This window comes from Sinohyriopsis cumingii, chromosome 13 (genome assembly GCF_028554795.1).
Source record: "Sinohyriopsis cumingii isolate HCF-2022 chromosome 13, ASM2855479v2, whole genome shotgun sequence".
Lineage (NCBI taxonomy): Eukaryota > Metazoa > Mollusca > Bivalvia > Unionida > Unionidae > Sinohyriopsis > Sinohyriopsis cumingii.
Genome location: NC_142973.1, coordinates 31,654,599 through 31,673,295, shown reverse-complemented (window position 1 = coordinate 31,673,295; position 18,697 = coordinate 31,654,599). Strand labels below are relative to the sequence as shown.

Sequence of the window (18,697 nt, the reverse complement as noted above, 5' to 3'; positions counted from 1 at the left end):
GAACTTTTAAGATGTATCAGGGATTATCTAAACAGTGAATCCGCTGTTTCCTCTAATATAATTTCCATTTCAGAACCGAAGTTGAATTATGCCGCTTTGTACAGTTATTGTACAGAGATTTAAGATTGTAATATTTGATAACACGAAAATTAAAAAAAAAATAAAAACAATTTTACAAAGTGTTTTTTTTAAAATACATATTAATTACTAAATAAATCGAAAAAAAAAAGAAGTACCATTCGGGGGGAATGTACATTTTTAACGTGCACTTACCTGTGTATTTATATTTGTTGTCAGTTTTCTACCAATATTAAATAAAACGATAAAAGTTCAGTTCCATTTTCGTGGGTTGAGGCAATATTCATTATATACACATTAGTAGGAAAACCAACCTCACTGAATTAGATGTATTACTACTGTGTTGTAACTATTAACGTAATTCTTTCATATTATCAACCAGTGGCGTCACTCGGGTTGGTGTCACCCAGTGCGGTAGCTCATGGTGTCACCCCCATGGTCCTCCTTCCGTAACAGACCATACAGAATCCTTAGTAATGTCACCCGGTGCAGTCCGCAACCCCCCCCCCCCCCCCCCGCATCCCCCTAACGACGCCACTGCTGTACCTGTTAGTCATGTATTTAACTATGATCGGTTATCCACTTATGAAATCCGACTAGACCGAGCAGTGTGTGCTCTGTAAAATTTGCAGTTTTTCATTTTGGTGTCACCCCTCTGAGATGGTGTCACCCGGTGCGGTCCGCACCCCCCGCACCACCCCTAGCGACGCCACTGTTATCAACCCTTTTTTGCAGGACTGTTTTCTGAATAATATAAGCATGCGTAAGCAAATATTGCAGTCGGCATACAATTTCTCTCTCTCTCTCTCTCTCTCTCTCTCATCTCATATAATATAGTTCTGCTACCATAATTGCTTCGGTCCACGGCAGCATGCGGGGCCCAAGATAGCAAGCGGTTGCCTTGTTTGCCTTGCCCTAGGGCAGGTCCCGCAGGCACTCACTGTTGCTCGTGGTTTAGTTTCAGAGACACTGTTTTTTTTTTTTTGTTATTTTGGATGGTCGTATAATTTCGTGTGTGCATTCACATTTATCACTGAAGTTAACACCTATAACCTGCAAACTGTGGTTGTATGACCTGCTTTTCTTAAGAAATTGCCAAAGCAGGGTTTTTAGATTATGAAATATACAGGCAAATCAGGCGACACACATTACTCAGCAGAACACCCATAAAAGTAAAGTGTGGTTGTAATAACTTAATCTTCTTTAAAAGCTGGTTATGCCAAATGTTTGGACAATGTGCTGTGCATGCATGGGCGAAGTTGGCGCGACATTTCATTCAACATAATTTTCTGTTTGTTCGTTTTTTGCGTAGACCTTCAAATTTGAATTCAATTACAAGCATTAAAAAGAGAAAAATCTTTCTTATGGAATTATTTCATAAATAGAAACTACAGTAAAAACCGTTTCATGCACTATTTATCTTTCGTCCTCTGGTAACGGTTTTGTTTTTGTTTCAATAGCAACACGATGCGAGTAATTCATACTCTCTAGAGTTACCGTTCTTGTCAGTGTTCAGATAGAGGTCGTTGTCACAGAAAAACAGAAGAAACACAACACAGGAGAATTTCAAGACAGTTTCGTGTTGTTTTGTATATCTTGATAAGCAGAGGTTTGAATAAGAATAATTTGTTATAAAATTTATGATTTTTCGGTGTTGTAAATATCTTGCGATAACAGCAAGATACGGAGAACCTAGATGCAGTAGACCTACAGAACTTGTAGTCGCATGCCAGCAAAATGGCGGACGACTGTCATTGCTAAAAATGTATTTGGAGTCATCTTTGCTAGTTTTAGGTTTTAATAGTTATGTAGTTATTAAGTCATACACTGAAAACGGATTTGTTTTTGTTGGAGTCGAACGGGCATCGTTAATTCTGAATCGTTTTTACTGTATTTTTGCATTCACTCATTGCAAGTTCTAGAAAGCATTCGGTACCATGCTGAATGTATTTTTGATATATGTGGTTTTAGGGAGTAATATTAACTTTGTTGAATTTACCGGGATTTCCTTCTTACATTTAAGCCCCCTCCCCCAGATCGTAAGATATCACGACAGGAGCTGATCAAAAGTTGAATCTAAATATAGCATTAGTCCTACAATGTAAGACATGGCACATGTTTTTGTTTTAGTGCTATGTCTAACTACCCAAATAACGGCCTTGTATAGCGTGTTCCAGTGTTGGTTGACATCGGAGTCAAAGTTTCAGGAATATCTCACACACTTGGCAGCCTATATGGACACTCTTCCACTAATTTATGTGTAATTAATATACTTACTGTGTTGTCTTTATCCTGGTGGAATCAAAATATGGCCTTAGCAAATGGACACATTTTCATGATCCATTGACATTTGAATTTATTGCAATGTGACGGTAGTCCAGTTACGTCAAAGTAGGTTTATGTGGGGGGATATGTTTATTGAACAAAACGAAACGTTGCTAACAGTTCCAACAGGCATAATATATTTTTATTCGTTTCATTTAAGAATAATATTTCAACTTAACCTGATTTCACCATTCCTGGCTTTCACAGCTTTCCAGCCAAATGAAATGTAGGCCAACCAAACTTGAAAACAGGTCCATTTCTTTGGTGAGAATTTGAATTTATTAGAGAAAAGATATCAGGGTAAGTAAAGTCTGACAAAAACATTAGAACTTTACTTTTGTAGAAAAGCGTCGTTATTTGTTGCCAGTTTTGTGTGATATTCCTGAAAGTTTTACTTTGTTACACTGTTAGTCGACATCACAAGAAGCTACACAGCATGCATGTTTTTATATTTAGTTTCAAAATGTATTGTGGCCATACTTATTTTGGGGGAAAAAATCATGGAAGAACCATTAGAATTTCAGGATCTTGAGTGTGTGTGTATGCATGAGTTTTATACCACAAGTATAATCAAAACCAAAAATAATTTTTCCAGTACACAAACTTGTCCTACCTATGACTTTTACTCTAGGCAGACACTTGTTCACAATGGCCATTCTGATTTCCTCTGGCAAAATCCCTGTATAAATATCCAACATGTTACAGTGACCTGCCTTTGGTTGTCAACAGCGAGGCATTTACATTGGTCTCTCCCTGTCATAAGCAGTCACAGGAGCATATCTGTAGTGACCGCTCAGTCTCTGTTAACTGAAATTTTGCTTTGTGGGTAAGGCATTGATTATTTCAATAAATATTGTGTGAATCAGTGTGCAGACATTTTTTTATCTCGCCTGTACTCATAATTCCAGTCATATTGACATGGTAACTCAGAGTTGTCACATTCGAAAGAGAGGTGGTTTTTATATCATTAAGGTAGAGGGTCGAAGCAATTCTTTTGCTGCATGGTGGCAAAAGTGTCGCACAATGTGACCAGATATGTCCCAGTTTGATAGGTACAGTTTGATCATTTTATCTATCTTTGTGGGTCATTCCTGTTTTACAGTCATGTGTAAGCTGCAAGTCAGTAGCCAAATTATTGTTTTATAATGATGTGCAAGACTAAAGTTAGATACGTGATTATTGGGAGGGGGGTAGCTTGCCATGTAGACTATGACCAGACTCGTTTAGTTCAAGTTTTGTTCAAAGTCATTTAAAAGTGGTATAAAAAAAAGTAATGTCCTATATTATTTGATGTGCATAAAATAGTATATGCACACCAGATTCAAACTTGGAAGACTTATAATGTCAAAGCCTGATCTTATTAGCATATTATTATATGATAATACCTTCAAATTTAATATTTATTTCAGATGCCTACGCTCAAGCTTCATAGCTCTGATGGTGAAATTTTTGAGGTGGATGTTGAAATTGCCAAACAGTCCATTACAATAAAAACTATGTTAGAAGGTAAATGATTGTATATCTTAATGGTTCATTGAAGTCCTCAGGTGTCTTTTTTGGCATTACCTTGGACCCTGTGGCTCATGTGAATTCATAGTTTGTTGATGACATTTTTTGACATTTTTTTAAAAATCTTTTATGTCAGAAGTCACCTGGAATAAGTTTATTTCACTCTGTTGAATGCTGCACATTTTCACACCATTTGACGAGAACTGCTTAGAGTCGGTGCAGAAAAATCCATAGCCCAGGACAAGTTGGAAGATTATTAAAATACATCAAATAAAGATTTATTTTCTGTCTGTATTACGTTAGGGCTGTTGCTTTTAAACATGCATGTTACCTTGGAAAGTAGTTTATAAGAATGTTTTCCAATGTACTAATTACTCTAAGAGTTCGTAGATGAACATGTTCAATAAAATTCTAAACTGCATCCATGAGCAATTACACACTGAAAGTGCCTTCTTTGTGTCCAAGTTGTGTTTTAACAGAATAGCTCTTATCATGTATCATAAATAAATAGATATGTATCATTAAATGCTTTATTTGATACAGAGTTAGTACCTGGATATCGTGTATCATAAATAAATAGACATGCTTCATTAAATGCTTTATTTGATAGAGTTAGTACCTGAATATCATATATCATGAATAAATAGATATACATCATTAAATGCTTTATTTGATACAGAGTTAGTACCTGAATATCATGTATCGTAAATGAATAGATATGCATCATTAAATGATTTATTTGATACAGTTAGTTCCTGAATATCATGTATCATAAATAAATAGATATGCATCATTAAATGCTTTATTTGATACAGAGTTAGTACCTGAATATCATGTATCATTACTAAATAGATATGCATCATTAAATGCTTTATTTGATACAGAGTTAGTTCCTGAATATCATGTATCATAAATAAATAGATATGCATCATTAAATGCTTTATTTGATACAGAGTTAGTACCTGAATATCATGTATCATTACTAAATAGACATGCTTCATTAAGTGCATTATTTGATACAGAGTTAGTACCTGAATATCATGTATCATGACTAAATAGATATGCATCATTAAATGCTTTATTTGATACATAGTACCTGAATATCATGTATCATGACTAAATAGACACGCATCATTAAATGCTTTATTTGATACAGAGTTAGAACCTGAATATCATGTATCATAAATAAATAGATATGCTTCATTAAATGCTTTATTTGATACAGAGTTAGTACCTGAATGCCTAAATTTGGATCAGTAGTTGAGCATTTTTTTGATTAACTTGAATGGTGCTTTGTGTGGAAATACGATGATGCCATCAGAAAGTAAACATCCTTGAATAATTTTAATGATCAACACTTACACTTGATCTGTGAAGGAGGAGGAAGATTGTCAGAATATTCCTCGAAATAAAGCTGATATAATCCTTTGCTGGGTTTCTCTGTAACATAGGCCTTTGAAATTATATCAGTGCAGTAAGTAACTGAAGTAACTGTCACAATATTTAAGGGGTACAAATTATATATATATATATATATATATATATATATATATATATATATATATATATATATATAACAATCCTACCAGGTGAAGTGGGCAAATAAGTCACCTAAAAAATGAATGTAAACTTCACCTTCATCAGTAACAAAAGTGAAAATCACTTCACTCTGTGACTTTTCAGATGTTCATTTGAGTGACTAATTTACGACTATTGAAACGCTCCATTGATCTAGCCAGGTAGTTCGAGTGTTATGTTGTATACCAAAGCAAAATGTATTGCATGCATCATATAGTCAGTTATGCAGAGAATTGAATTCTTGCATATTCACAGGCGCATGTTATAATAGCTGAATGATCATAAACCCTTTTCCGAACAAGTTATCGTTGCCCGAGTTATGCATGTTATCATTTGATGAAGAAAACATACCAGCTTGTGGTTTAAGAATAGAAGATCTTTTCAAACTATTTTTTAAGGATTTTAACTAATATGTTTTTGTTATTTTCTTTATAAAATCTGTTTGCAGCCATAAATAAACCTGTCATGGGCAGAAACAAGTAGGATTTGTTACGTTGTGGAACTCTAGAAACACATTAAGATCAAGGTTATATTCTGACTGAAAATTTAAAAAAAAAAAAGCAGTGAAGCAAATAATATAAATTCATACACGACATTGCTGCAAGTACATAGACAGATGTTTTCACCATAAATTTGAAATCCTGTCATTGGATTGTCATGAAGCTTGAAAGTGATTGGTTATATTAAGAAAATCCATCTTCCTAAAAATAGATGCATCCACATGTCATGCGTGGCACCTTATATGTTCGTGTCAGCTTTGTTGGATTGAAGGGTCTTATCCATTTACCAACAATTATGCTTCAGTTTGTCATTGATGAATAGTTGCAGTAATGTGTTATCTGGAACAAAGAAATTAGGACAGACACTATGGTGTATAGACACTTGTGCATATGCACTCGTGTACATGTTACAAGGGATGTTTCAAACCATCGTTCAGAAAATTCTTGTTTAAGTGATAGTTGATTAAGTATTTTTACAAACTTGCAATGACATTAATGTTATCTGGGTACTCCTATGAGTTAAAATTATTTACAATGTACAGTTTCTGCTTTGCACTATAAAAGTCATATGGCCAAAATATATTGCATATGAACATAATACATTTGTACATGTAAAATTGTTTTAAATATGCATTCAGTGGAGAATTTTCTAACCTGAAGAAAATGTTTTGTGTAAAACCAATGTTAAATGCAAATATTCATATTGATAAATAGAGGACATAATAAAATGAGAACCAAAGTGCACATGTGCATACTATGCAAACACTGCATTTCCTGCTTTGCTTCCACTTGTCCCTGTTTATCTCTCAGGTCATCCATTTCTGTCCAAAAGGATTCAAATCTTTCTGTCATAAATGTGTGTGTGTGTGTGTGTTCATATATATATATATATATATATATATATATATATATATATATATAGTCTCTATGTTGGGTGATATTGTGATATAAATAAACTTTTGTTTTTTCAATGCCATTTAAAATATTTTTATTAACCATACTTTGTCTTAAAACGGATGCTAATCATGAGCAGTGATAGCATTCCAAAGTAATCTGGAGTGGGAGATAAAAAAATAGGTGTACAATTTTGGACTGATGTTAATATTAGAAACTGCATAGAAAAATGTAAAAGGATTCAGAAAATGTTGATAGAAATGTAGATAATTCTGTTAAGTACCAGCTATCAATAAAATAGGGGAGGGTTGATGTTTGAAAAATTGTCAGAGTTAAATCAAAATTATTATTATATACTTAAATATATGCATGTTTCTGTTGATTTATTTATATTTTCTTTTTACAATTTTCATCAGATCTTGGTATGGATGAAGATGAGGATGAACCTGTACCCCTCCCAAATGTGAATGCAGCAATCTTGAAGAAAGTCATTCAGTGGTGCACATACCACAAGGATGACCCACCCCCACCAGAGGATGATGAGAATAAGGAGAAAAGAACCGATGACATCTGTTCCTGGGATGCAGAATTTCTCAAAGTTGACCAGGGGACATTATTTGAATTGATTTTAGTACGTGAATATCATAGTCTTGAAATACTTTAGTTTCTTCCATTTAGCTACCTACTTACCAACTATGGGGCTTTTTAATGCATACCAATTTTTTTACACTATTGTTTTTAAAACGGAATTATTTCTTTTTTGAGTTGATATCTGCAGTATGTTTGTAGTAGCTTAGTAAGCAGTGTTTCTTACTTGTGCAGCCATCATATATTAATAATTTTATCAAGCCCCATGAATCATTGCAAGACCCGATTTATAATGCTTTTGGGTGACCTTCAGACCTTGTTCTTTCTGACTGCTGATTGGATGTCATGTTATAAAAAGAAAAGTAGGGAGGTACCCATCACAATGCATCTCTGGCAGGGTTTGTGCACTTCACACACCTAGTTTATATTAAATTAGTTTTAAAGGCTTTGCAACTTATTTTCCTGTAGAAGTTTGGTTTAATTTCCTTATTTTATACTCTGTATTTTCTTGTTATGGACTATATGAAATAGTCTAGAGTAAGACATAAGAAAGAGAGAGAGGAAGAACTATCACGTATATTGTGACTGTTAGCCATTGTTCTAGAAATTTAAGTATATGGGTCCATTTTCAATTGGGACCTTGTTTCTTATTTCATCATTTACTAGGAATCGCTAATGCTTACTTGTGACATGACCATGATATTGAACATCAAATTCCGTAACATTACTGCGTTAATTTCAAGGAAGTTTTTCTCATTCACAGTAAATTATTGTGATTGTGTTTTCAGTTGTTTTTTGTGTTAAGAGTTCCAGCAGAAAAGAATTAAATAATATTATAGTGCCTACAAATAATTCCATGATGGATATTTTTAATTGCTATATAGTTGTAAAAGTTTCATTTTATTTTTTCAAGTCATTTTGAAGGTAGCGATATTAGACAAGTTGATTTTCTGAATGATTTTACACTTGATTGACTGAATTTCATTATTATTTCTGTTGTGTCATATTCTGAGGCAATGCTTCAGTCGTTAGCAACTCTTTTGTTACTGCTATTGGATGCTGGGGCAAATCTCCGGTCTTCATTATCACTTCTGAAACTGGTTATCAGTTGCTGAAAAAGTGCCCAGATTTCAGTGTCACCTCGGGTACTGGTATAAGATGCTGAGGCAATTTATTGGTGTTCATTGTAACTTTTGGCATTTGTCCCACTCTCCATTATTACTTCTGGTACTGGTATCACATACCTGCCAACTCTTATGATTTTGCCATAAGTCTTATGAAAATTACCCTTAAAATACAGACTTATGACATACTAGCAAAAACTACAGAAAAATGATCGTTACCAAAAAAAACTGGATAATAGGTTCTTCTGTGTTTTATTTGGATCCATGTTTCATCTTGGAATTAGTGAAATTAGTCAGGGAACCAGACTAACTTTACAGCAGCACCTAGACGCTTTAAACTGCACCTATTTGTTCATGCGAAGCATCTGCATAATCAAACTGTTGATTGTAGAATTTAAAACAAATGGCTTCCAGAAAGTGATGCATGTGAAAGGGAAAATAAGCTTCTCGAAAAGTATTAATAATCAAATCAGAGAATAAAAAGGAGTATTACGATTCTTGTGAATAAATGCCGGAAAGGAAACAATTGCGAAAATTGGACTATGTCTCGTGGTGGGAGATATGATTGCTGACGTCAGGTGAAATGGAAAAAATTTCCAAGAAAGATTTGAAGTTGAGAGATAGCAACAAGCCATTGAGCTGTATAGGGTTTGGAACTAGAGTTTGTGCAACTGTACTAGTGGTAAATAAAGTCTACACGTACTTTACAAACTTTTCAGTTGAACATAATGTTTATCATCAATGCGTCAAACTTTTAATTACATTTTCCAGCTTTACAATAGCAGTAAATCTTACGGGAAAAAATCAACTGCCATTACTGAGATGGACTCGTCAGGGTTGGAAGGTCTGGTAGCAGATGCCCATGCATTGCTGCAGTCTTCTGTGTCACTTGTGTTACAGGAATCAGATGCCGATGCAATTCTAGTCTTCAGTGTCACTTCTGTTATTAGTATCAGATGCTGAGGCAAGGTTGCAGTCTTATGATTTTTGTTTTTATGAAAGTGCCTTTTTATTGGGTCATTTTTTTAAAGGTTGTATGGGCAATGCACATGTACATTTTTCATAAATATCATCTGAATCGTGTTTGATGATTTGACATTTTGTTTTATCTTTCATTTTTGTTTCAGAGATTTTGAATAACTTGATATATAGAACAAAATTTGATAAGGCAGTAAAAGAGTTCTCTACAATTTGTATTGTTCAGCATTATCCCGATTCGAGTTTTTCAGTTTACAAGCTCTCTAACAGAAAGATTGAATGCTGTTAACATTGATTTTCATAATTTTTGGAGATGCTTTCACAAACTTTCACACATGTTGGCTCTTCAGATTTCTATCTTTGCAGTGGAAACTGCTAAAACCTTGATCTTACTATCATCTTGTAGGAATCAAAATAAAATTATCTATTTTTATTCTCACATGTACACTCAAATGGAGGATGAAGTATATTAATTAGTTTCCTACTAGTAAAATTTGAAGGAAATCAGAGAAACGGAATGTTTTTAATTATGTTTAAAAATTAATGCACATTTTTTTTATTCTTGTAATTTGGTGTATAATTTGAGTGCATTGTTTGCATTCTAACCCAGTAAAGATGTATACCTGCAGTATCTGATATTGAATGCATAGACGAAACTGATTCACCCCAAAATAAGCAATCTTCAATTTTTCTTTAAATAACATGATTCTATAGTTACTTGTTGGGGCAAAGCCGTTTTCACTTTCTTAACAGAAGAAAGTAAAGTTTACATTTTTTGGCAACTTAGTCACCAATCTTGCCAGGTAGCTTGACCCCTGACTTGTAAGTAAACATGGACATGTAAGCAGAGGAATAGAGAGGGTTTAGGGATAATATTTTGGATCAAACATTTCAAGGATGAAAAAAATCATTTGTCAGTCGGTCATTTAAAGAATTAAGCTTCACAGAATTATTTTGTTGTTGCTGCTTAAAACCTTTTATGGAATAAAGAGGGATATTGTAGTGCTGGTCAGTTGAAATCAGAGTTCCAGGTAAATAGCCATGCTGCAGTCTGTCACTTTGTCAAAAATACAGGAAATTGTGACTAATAGGAAGATATTCTATGCAAGTGAAAAGACTACAGAGGGATCAGCTGACAGATTGACATGGTATTGATTATTTTGACTGCTACAGCCATGAATCTGCATAGACATTTGGGGAACATAGAAATTGGGGTAGGGGGGATTGAAGATGATCAGAAATGTTTTGAAATACCATAATAGCTAAATAGATGTATCTTTTGTTTTGAAAACTGGGTCCGTAGGGGACCTTGAAAGGCCTTGAAAAATTAATTGTTCCCTTAAGGCCTTGAAAACACCTTGAAAATTCAAAATATTGTCTGGGTACCTTGGAAAACCTTGATTTTCATGAAACCAAAAGAAATTATTAAATAGTTTTTGTTTTACAGAATGAAATTAAAAGATATGGGGGAAAAAACAACAAAAAAACAATCTCTTGCTAAGTTTGTGCCAGAACAGAAATGTTTCCATCATTGGCCACTGCACAGTTGTACATTCTGAACTTCGATTGTATGAAGCCCGGATGTAGCAGTGGTTTAAATTTGAATCATTCTCTTTGACATGGCTGGCTGCTGATTCCAACTTCGGTGGCTAGATGAAGAAAAATATAAATTTTGGATTATGACATCTTTCTCAGAGAGCTTTGCAAAATGTAAATTATGCCAGAAGGATATCGATTTGCTTGCAGTAGGAGAGATCCTCCACTGTCACATGCAGCTGAAGAAAAAAAACCAAGCTCTTGTAATGGCACTTAATACAGGCAAAACATGAAGCCTTCAACATGAAATCATTTTTGACAGAAGAGGTATGTCTGTGAACATAGATTTAAGTTTTAAAATAGAAACTGTGTATAGTCTTAATTTGGGATTGAGAGAAAATAGGACAGACAATAATTGCAATGAACATGATAAATCTAAAAATATAGAATACAGCTAAGCTGAAAGAAATATTATTATATATGTAATATGAAATAGTTTAAAATATCCATACGCTGTTTTAAATAAGCAATAATATAATTAAAAAAACAAATATCTGTACTTTTTTTTGTTTATGGGGATGAGTGAAGAAGAAAGGACAGTACTGAAAAAGACATTGAGACAATGATGACTGCTGCTGATGACTCTGCATTGAAAGCAAAGATCCATAGGAATATTTTCTTTATCATGGTTCAAAATATTTTGAGGAAAAGTGAAAAGGACAAAATTGCTAAACTTAGAGCTCTTGAAAAATAGTTTGATGACATGCCACAAGAACTGAAAAATTAACTCTAAAATATTTTGGACTTTGTAAATAGTATAGTGTAGACAGAGTAAAATGGACTTTGTTCAGTGACTACATTATTCTAATGCCCAGATGTAAGATGTTTAATATTAATGGGAAAGATATCAATGATCATACTATTGACTTCATGTTTTATATTTGTTTTTTAAAAAGTAAGTTTGCAAGAAAATCAATACTTGAATATGTGGTTATCATAATAACAGGAAAGAATTGTAAATTGCAAAAGGCATTGAAATGTATATAGCTTTTTTTCCCATTTTATTTTCACACATGAAACTGATTCCAAAATCTCCTCTATAATCCTATTATTTCTTGTATTAGCAAGTCTTTATATGGTTATAGGGTGTGATCTTCATGGTTGTCAATTTGTGATGCAAAGGTTGATTCCCAGAGGAATATGGACAGACCCAGGGCCCGATGCTGACTAAGAGTTAATTTCCCTTGCCAAGGGAGACTTCTGTTGCAGGGTTATAAAAGTTTCTAAGTTATGATCCAGGATTAAGGAGAGACCATGTTAATGGTGACTGTACAATTTCTTACACTATGACAAAAAGTGCACATGTATGGGGGGGGGGGTGATTACAAATTGGGTTGCTTACAAAATTTATAGTTGTGATGTAGGGTTTGTGCCCCAGTTAGAACAGGCACAGGATCAGTGTTTCTTTAACCATAAAGTCAACTGTTCACTTGCCAGTTCTTAAATTAATGCAAGACATAGTAACAAATATACATTTAATTAAATCACATTATGTGAAAAAAGAACGATTTTTTTTACCTCTCCAACCCCTTCCACCACCTTTTGTGAAAGAAATTCAGTTTGTTAAAAATAACAAAACATTTCCAGTCTCTAAACATTATGAATAGCAAGTTTCATCAGATTCCGTCAGGTTATTTTAAAGTTGTGGAATTGCATTTTAAACTTTGATTTGATGATGTTGACATTAGCATCATTAGCTGAGGGTTAAAAAAGGTGATACTGAAATGCATATTATGAAATTCTGTCACCATAACATTAAATATCCATTAACAATTTCAATGGTATAACAAATGCATCAGAGAAACACAAGAAACAAAATCATTCAACATGGTGGACTGGGTTATGAAGATAGCTTTATGTAAACACTTTTTTTAAAATTTTGGTTACCATAGCATTCATCATCATCATTGAGCTAAGGATTAAATAAAAATGTATAGGCAAATAGCAGATAATAGATAATTATGTTGAATTACACTTCAACATTTTTTTTATAGGTTTTATTTATTTTAATATCCCATGAAACTTTTATTCATAATTTTCCTTTTGCTTTTTATCAAAGCAGTGAGCAAATTGACTATAATTGGGCTGCACAATTTTATAGGAGAGATTGAAAATGATGAACTCCAAAAACAATGTGAAATGTGTGTTAAATCAAATGTCTTTTCACATATGCACAGTTTAAAGGTTGGTAACTTAGAAAAATATTGATTAAGGATGAAAGAAGTTTCTGTTGCTTTTTAAACCTTTTGTAATGCATACATAAATTCGGGGGAAAAAATTTGAGGATATTTGTGACACACCCTTATGGTAATTTTGTATGGTCATTAATTTGTGTTAAGTATTGAGCTAGAAAATAAAGGTAGTTAATTCTCAGATTCACTCATTTTTAGCTCTGTCTGAGCACAAGGTGGTTTTGATCAATGAGAAGTTTGTGAAGTGGCATGAGTGATAATATTGAAATCATGACCTAATTTGTTGTCAGATGATTAGGACACAAATCACAACTTGCCAATTTCAAAGCTATTTTTGGTGCCCCTTGAATGATATGTTGCCATTGTTTGTGTGCCATTTTGAATTTTGTTGTGCTGAAAGCTGCTAGTATACTGCTTATACAAAATGATGCCTAGAAACCATTTCTTTAGACACTTATTAAAGGTAAGATAATAACAATGCTTAAAAGACCAAGATAAGTCAGCAGTTTACCAATTATATTGACAGAACATACATGTTAAATTTAATTTTAGGCAGCAAATTACCTGGATATAAAAGGTCTATTGGATGTTACCTGCAAGACAGTGGCCAATATGATTAAAGGAAAGTCCCCTGAGGAGATTAGGAAGACATTTAACATCAAGAATGATTTTACACCAGCAGAAGAAGAGCAGGTAAATTTGCATTCAGTGGGCTTATCAGATTTGTGTCATATTTGATAATGAGTGAGCTATTTATTGTATAATAATTACTTGTCATGGGTGGTGTAGTATTTATATATTTTTGGTGGTTGTGTTGAATCTTCTCAGTGTGTCTGCGGAGTAGGCGAATCTAATGCCAGGCAAGAAAGAGTTGTGTTCATGCTTGGGATATTTATTACTCCTTGAGAGCTTGAATTTGTCTTTTCTGCTCTGTAACAACTATTTCACCTTCTCTCCCCACCCCCTTTTTTAAAATTTAAAGTTCCTACCAGACATGTAGAATTATGAATTGTGTTTATCTATGTTCCTTCATCCCATCCATGGCAAATTTCGTTTCTGGTCAACTTTGTATGGTCTTGATGGATTGACAACAACTTTTATGTTGGCATTGCTTGAAGAGTTATGTCTCTTGTCTGATTTCTGCAAATGTTTATTGAACTAAGCTTTCTTAAGTTGGTTGTATATTTGTTGGGCATCATATTGAACGAATTTATGGTTGAATTCCAAGAAATGAATGGTGTCTTTTCGTTCGTATATCAATGATTGCTCTAGACAAATGAATAATGCATCTGGTGTCATTTTAACAGTGGCTGTTTTATAATCAACCCTTTCAGGTTTTAATCAGCACTGCTCACAGATCATATTGGGATGTATTTTAAAGTCATTTCAGCCTGAGTAACTAAACTTGGGGTGGGTGCATTGCTTTTCTGTGTTTAGTTAGTATTTCTTCAAAGCAATATCCAAGCTATATTTTCAATACTGTTTCCGTCGTTGTTGTCAAACTTTAAGTGCATGTATGGATATGGATCACTGTAATCCCCATTTTACAGGGCTTTCTCAAAATTGATGATAGAATATTTGCATGCCTTTGATTCCCTCTCCATGATAGAGGTAGATGCTATTTTGTCTTTCCATCCATCACAACTTGGTTAAGTTTTGTATTTAGGTGATTATGAGCATGATGTATTATGTCTTACGATGTCTACTTCGTCTTAAATGAAAAAGGTGCTGATGAACATCCAATCTGTGGCCAACTTGAAAAGCTTGATTTAGCTACTCCTTTTGAAGAGAAAGTCATTTGACATGAAAATGGCTAATGCTCATTATGGCCACCATGGTGGTTATCTTGAAAATATTGTTATCTCTATCCCAGAATGGATGGCTAATGGCTATATCAGAATGGGGTTGTCACTAATAGATTTCTTATGATACCTAGTCAGTTCTAAATGAAACGGTGCCAGTCATTCAACCAGTATGGTTGCTATGGCACGTCATGAAAATCTTGTCACAGTTCCCCTTGAATGGATGATCATTTGATATGGGGTTTTCTTGAAGACTTCTGTTGACATCTGCTTTGTCCTAAATGAAAATTTTCCAATTTGACATCAAAAGATTTCCAGCACAGCATCTAATTTGAAAATCTTGTTATTGCTGAAGAGTATCTGAAATGGTTTCAACACTTTACTGTTAAAATTAAGAAATGGTCTTATTTAAGCTCCTGGAAATGCATTTTGAATGGAAATTGTCAGTCCCTTTAAGGGAGTCAGTTCTTTTAGCCTGTAGCCACAAAATTTTGGATGCATCACCACGTAAGTGAATGTCCGACACAGAAATTGGTTTGCACTGACCCGGTTTTCTTCCTATGTTTGGGTATGGGTTTCTGATGTGAATATGGGTGGGTCTAGGTTTGTCTCTGTTTCATCATCTCCATGTGGTTCCTGTAGATGGTCAGAAACTCTTTAAAAGTTCTCATCATGATCCAGTTCATGGTTGAAAGTTTGGTTTGGTGTTTTATGGCATGTTAACTTGAGTGTATTACTTAGTAAAAAGGTAGGTGGAGAAAGTGCTTTGCTTTTGGACACACGACAGTAATTGAACCACCAGTCTGAGAGCACGTTAAACATCAAATCAGTCTAGATCTTGCCTCCATGAATCTCCTACAGTATGCAAGAAAGTACAATAGGCCTATGCTGCATCCTGAAGCCAGCAGAATAAAAAAATTATTAATATATTTCCTGTGAGATTTGTCAGTGAAAATTCTGAATGGTCTTGTTAAAATCAAGGATACTAAATATTTGGGAAATCAGGTCTTAACTTTAAGTCAAGCATTTCATGAATAAGTAATTCATTTGCATCAAAGAAAATCTGTGCATGTTTTAGTGATCTTTTCCCCTTTACAAAATTTGTTTTCATTTTTCAGGTGCGGAAGGAGAATGAATGGTGTGAAGAGAAGTGAACATTTTTGTACATATGTGTATAAGGAACTAAAGACATTTTATATTTCTGTCTTACCATTATAATAACAAATCCTGATTTACTACTGTGGAAAGTATTCTGTTCAGCTGGCATTTTCCTTAGGGAGATGTAAACATGGAGCTTGTTTGCCTTGTGTAAATATTTTGTATCTGTCCAACAGTTTCACTTGTGTGCTCTTTTTTTATTTTTATTTTTATCATTACTGCAGAATGATAGGACTTGATGGCCTACTTATTTATGTCAGAAAGTAGGGGCTCAGATCAACAAAGATACCATTAGAGAATATTTACCAAAATTTTATGAACTTGAATGTTGGCTTATCATTTGATGTAATTTCAACTAAAAGCCAAATAGACCTACAGATTCAAAATTTATGTAACAGTAAAATACTGAATCAGTGATAAATACATTTTCTACTTTTAATGATTAAACACAAGAAAATGTGATGGTATTTTAAATTTTTTTTCTTGTAGACATTTAAACTTTTTGATAACATCTTTCTTCCACTGGCTTAAAGACACAAGTTTGTTTCAGGGATTAAGTTTGAATTTGTGGAAAAACACTTCTCCAGTGTTGTTAAATATGCAGATCATAATAAAATGTGCAGTCAGTTTACCAAGGTGATAATATGCCATTATACCCGTTTCTCAGTATTGGTTGGAACACAAAATTCAGTATCCATAGTAAGAGATTTGTTTAAAAGTATCTTAGGTACATTTACAGCATTGAATTTCAGAAGTTAAGGGGAGGTATCCAGATTCCTTTGAGATGTGTCTGTAAATATTTTGAAAAAACCTGATTTACAGTGCATAAAAAAATGTTAGACTTAGGTGTGAGTTGGAGCTTCACACACAAGAAGTTTGGCGATTGCCTGGCCTGATTTCTACTGGTCACATATTTTATAGCCACAGATTGAATGATAAAAGCTAAAGGATTCGAAATGAGTTTACAATAATTGGCAAGTCTCTTGCAATAATAGTGGTTGCATGATTTATAGACCTAAGTTTTAGCAAAATTGTGATCATCTGTTACTGAAACCCCATTTTGGATGTTTTGGTACAGAGACATACTGGTCAAAATTTACCCTAATTGTTAGTCTGTTTCTTTCAAATTATGATTCTGTCCTTAGAGGAAAATATGTAGAATTTTAATTAGATCATTATCCAGTGCTTTTTCCTCTCTCCTTATTTTCTTAAACTATAATTATGTTAAAGTTAGCACATAGGATAGCTGGATTTTTCCTGCCAGGCATAAAAAACAGGTCCTTTCTTTTTCTTTAAAAGTCATGTTCACATGAAGCAATAAATGATTTTCATACATTGGTACTTTTTAAAAATGTTTTTCGAAGCTGCAAACATATTCGCTCAAAACATTGCAAAAGCTTTTCACATTGTTCACATTCTCTACATGTCTTTAAATGCTCTCAATTTTATTCTTCCAGCCTTGTTAGCAAAAATATAGAAAGTGACTTGATACCATTTAATTGTGTTATGTCCTGTGAGAAATTGAAATGAATATTTATTTGACACCTTAAGCTTGTTGTCTTTCATTTTCCCTATACTAGACCACATTACTTGTGTGTATATCTTTGTAATTGCGCTATTAAGTATTTTCCAATGCTAAAAATGTTGAAGGAAAGTACTGTGTATTATCAAAACAAGCAATACTGACAAGTTTTAAACGTACCAATTCAAGTTTGTCATATTTGAAATCGGATGCTTTTAACGGCACATGCCATTTTGAGCATTCATCCAACTGAAAAAAGAGGAGTACTTAGCATTGTGATTATCTGAACTTTTATACAATAAGACCTTACTATAAGGACACCTACATACAAAGGATATCTTTTTTTTGAAACTCTGAAATTTACCCGTAAGATATTCCAGTCTGTGGAGGGCACAGTTTTGTGGATCCTGGTTAAACAATTTCTTTTTAAAGGAAGATTTTTAATATATATTAGGTGCCAGTTAGTAAAATATACATTATTCTGAGAGGTTATATGCCTTGTATGAGTTGCAGCATCCATTGTCCATCAGCTTTTGCTGTCTTTTGGATCATCTCTAAAATCAGAACCAGTTTTACCAGATTTGGATGTTAGCATCGTGGCATTAGATTTCAGTTTTGTACAAAAGATGATCTATTCTGAGGTATAGGCACCATTATTAATATAGAGAAACATTTCAGTGGATCTGCACAAAAAAACCTATTCAACAGAAATGGACCAGATTTTACTGGAACACACTGTTATATAGGCCAATCAAATTGGCACAAATGATGCCAATCATCAAATAAAGCTGCTCTAGATATTGACCAGATTTAACAGCATGCATGCATGAATGGCTTTTAAGTTTGTAAAATT

General features: G+C 33.7%; 1 protein-coding gene across 1 annotated transcript; it reads left to right on the top strand.

Annotated features, from left to right (window-relative positions):
- The first annotated feature begins 1,573 nt into the window (after window positions 1-1,573).
- Window positions 1,574-17,866, top strand: LOC149785148 (S-phase kinase-associated protein 1). The gene is made up of 5 exons (XM_089978932.1): window positions 1,574-1,687; window positions 3,813-3,909; window positions 7,301-7,515; window positions 13,915-14,055; window positions 16,283-17,866. The coding sequence occupies exons 2-5, from the start codon at window positions 3,813-3,815 to the stop codon at window positions 16,316-16,318; spliced, it is 489 nt and encodes a 162-aa protein (XP_089835058.1). The 5' UTR covers window positions 1,574-1,687; the 3' UTR covers window positions 16,319-17,866.
- Window positions 17,867-18,697: the final 831 nt, after the last annotated feature.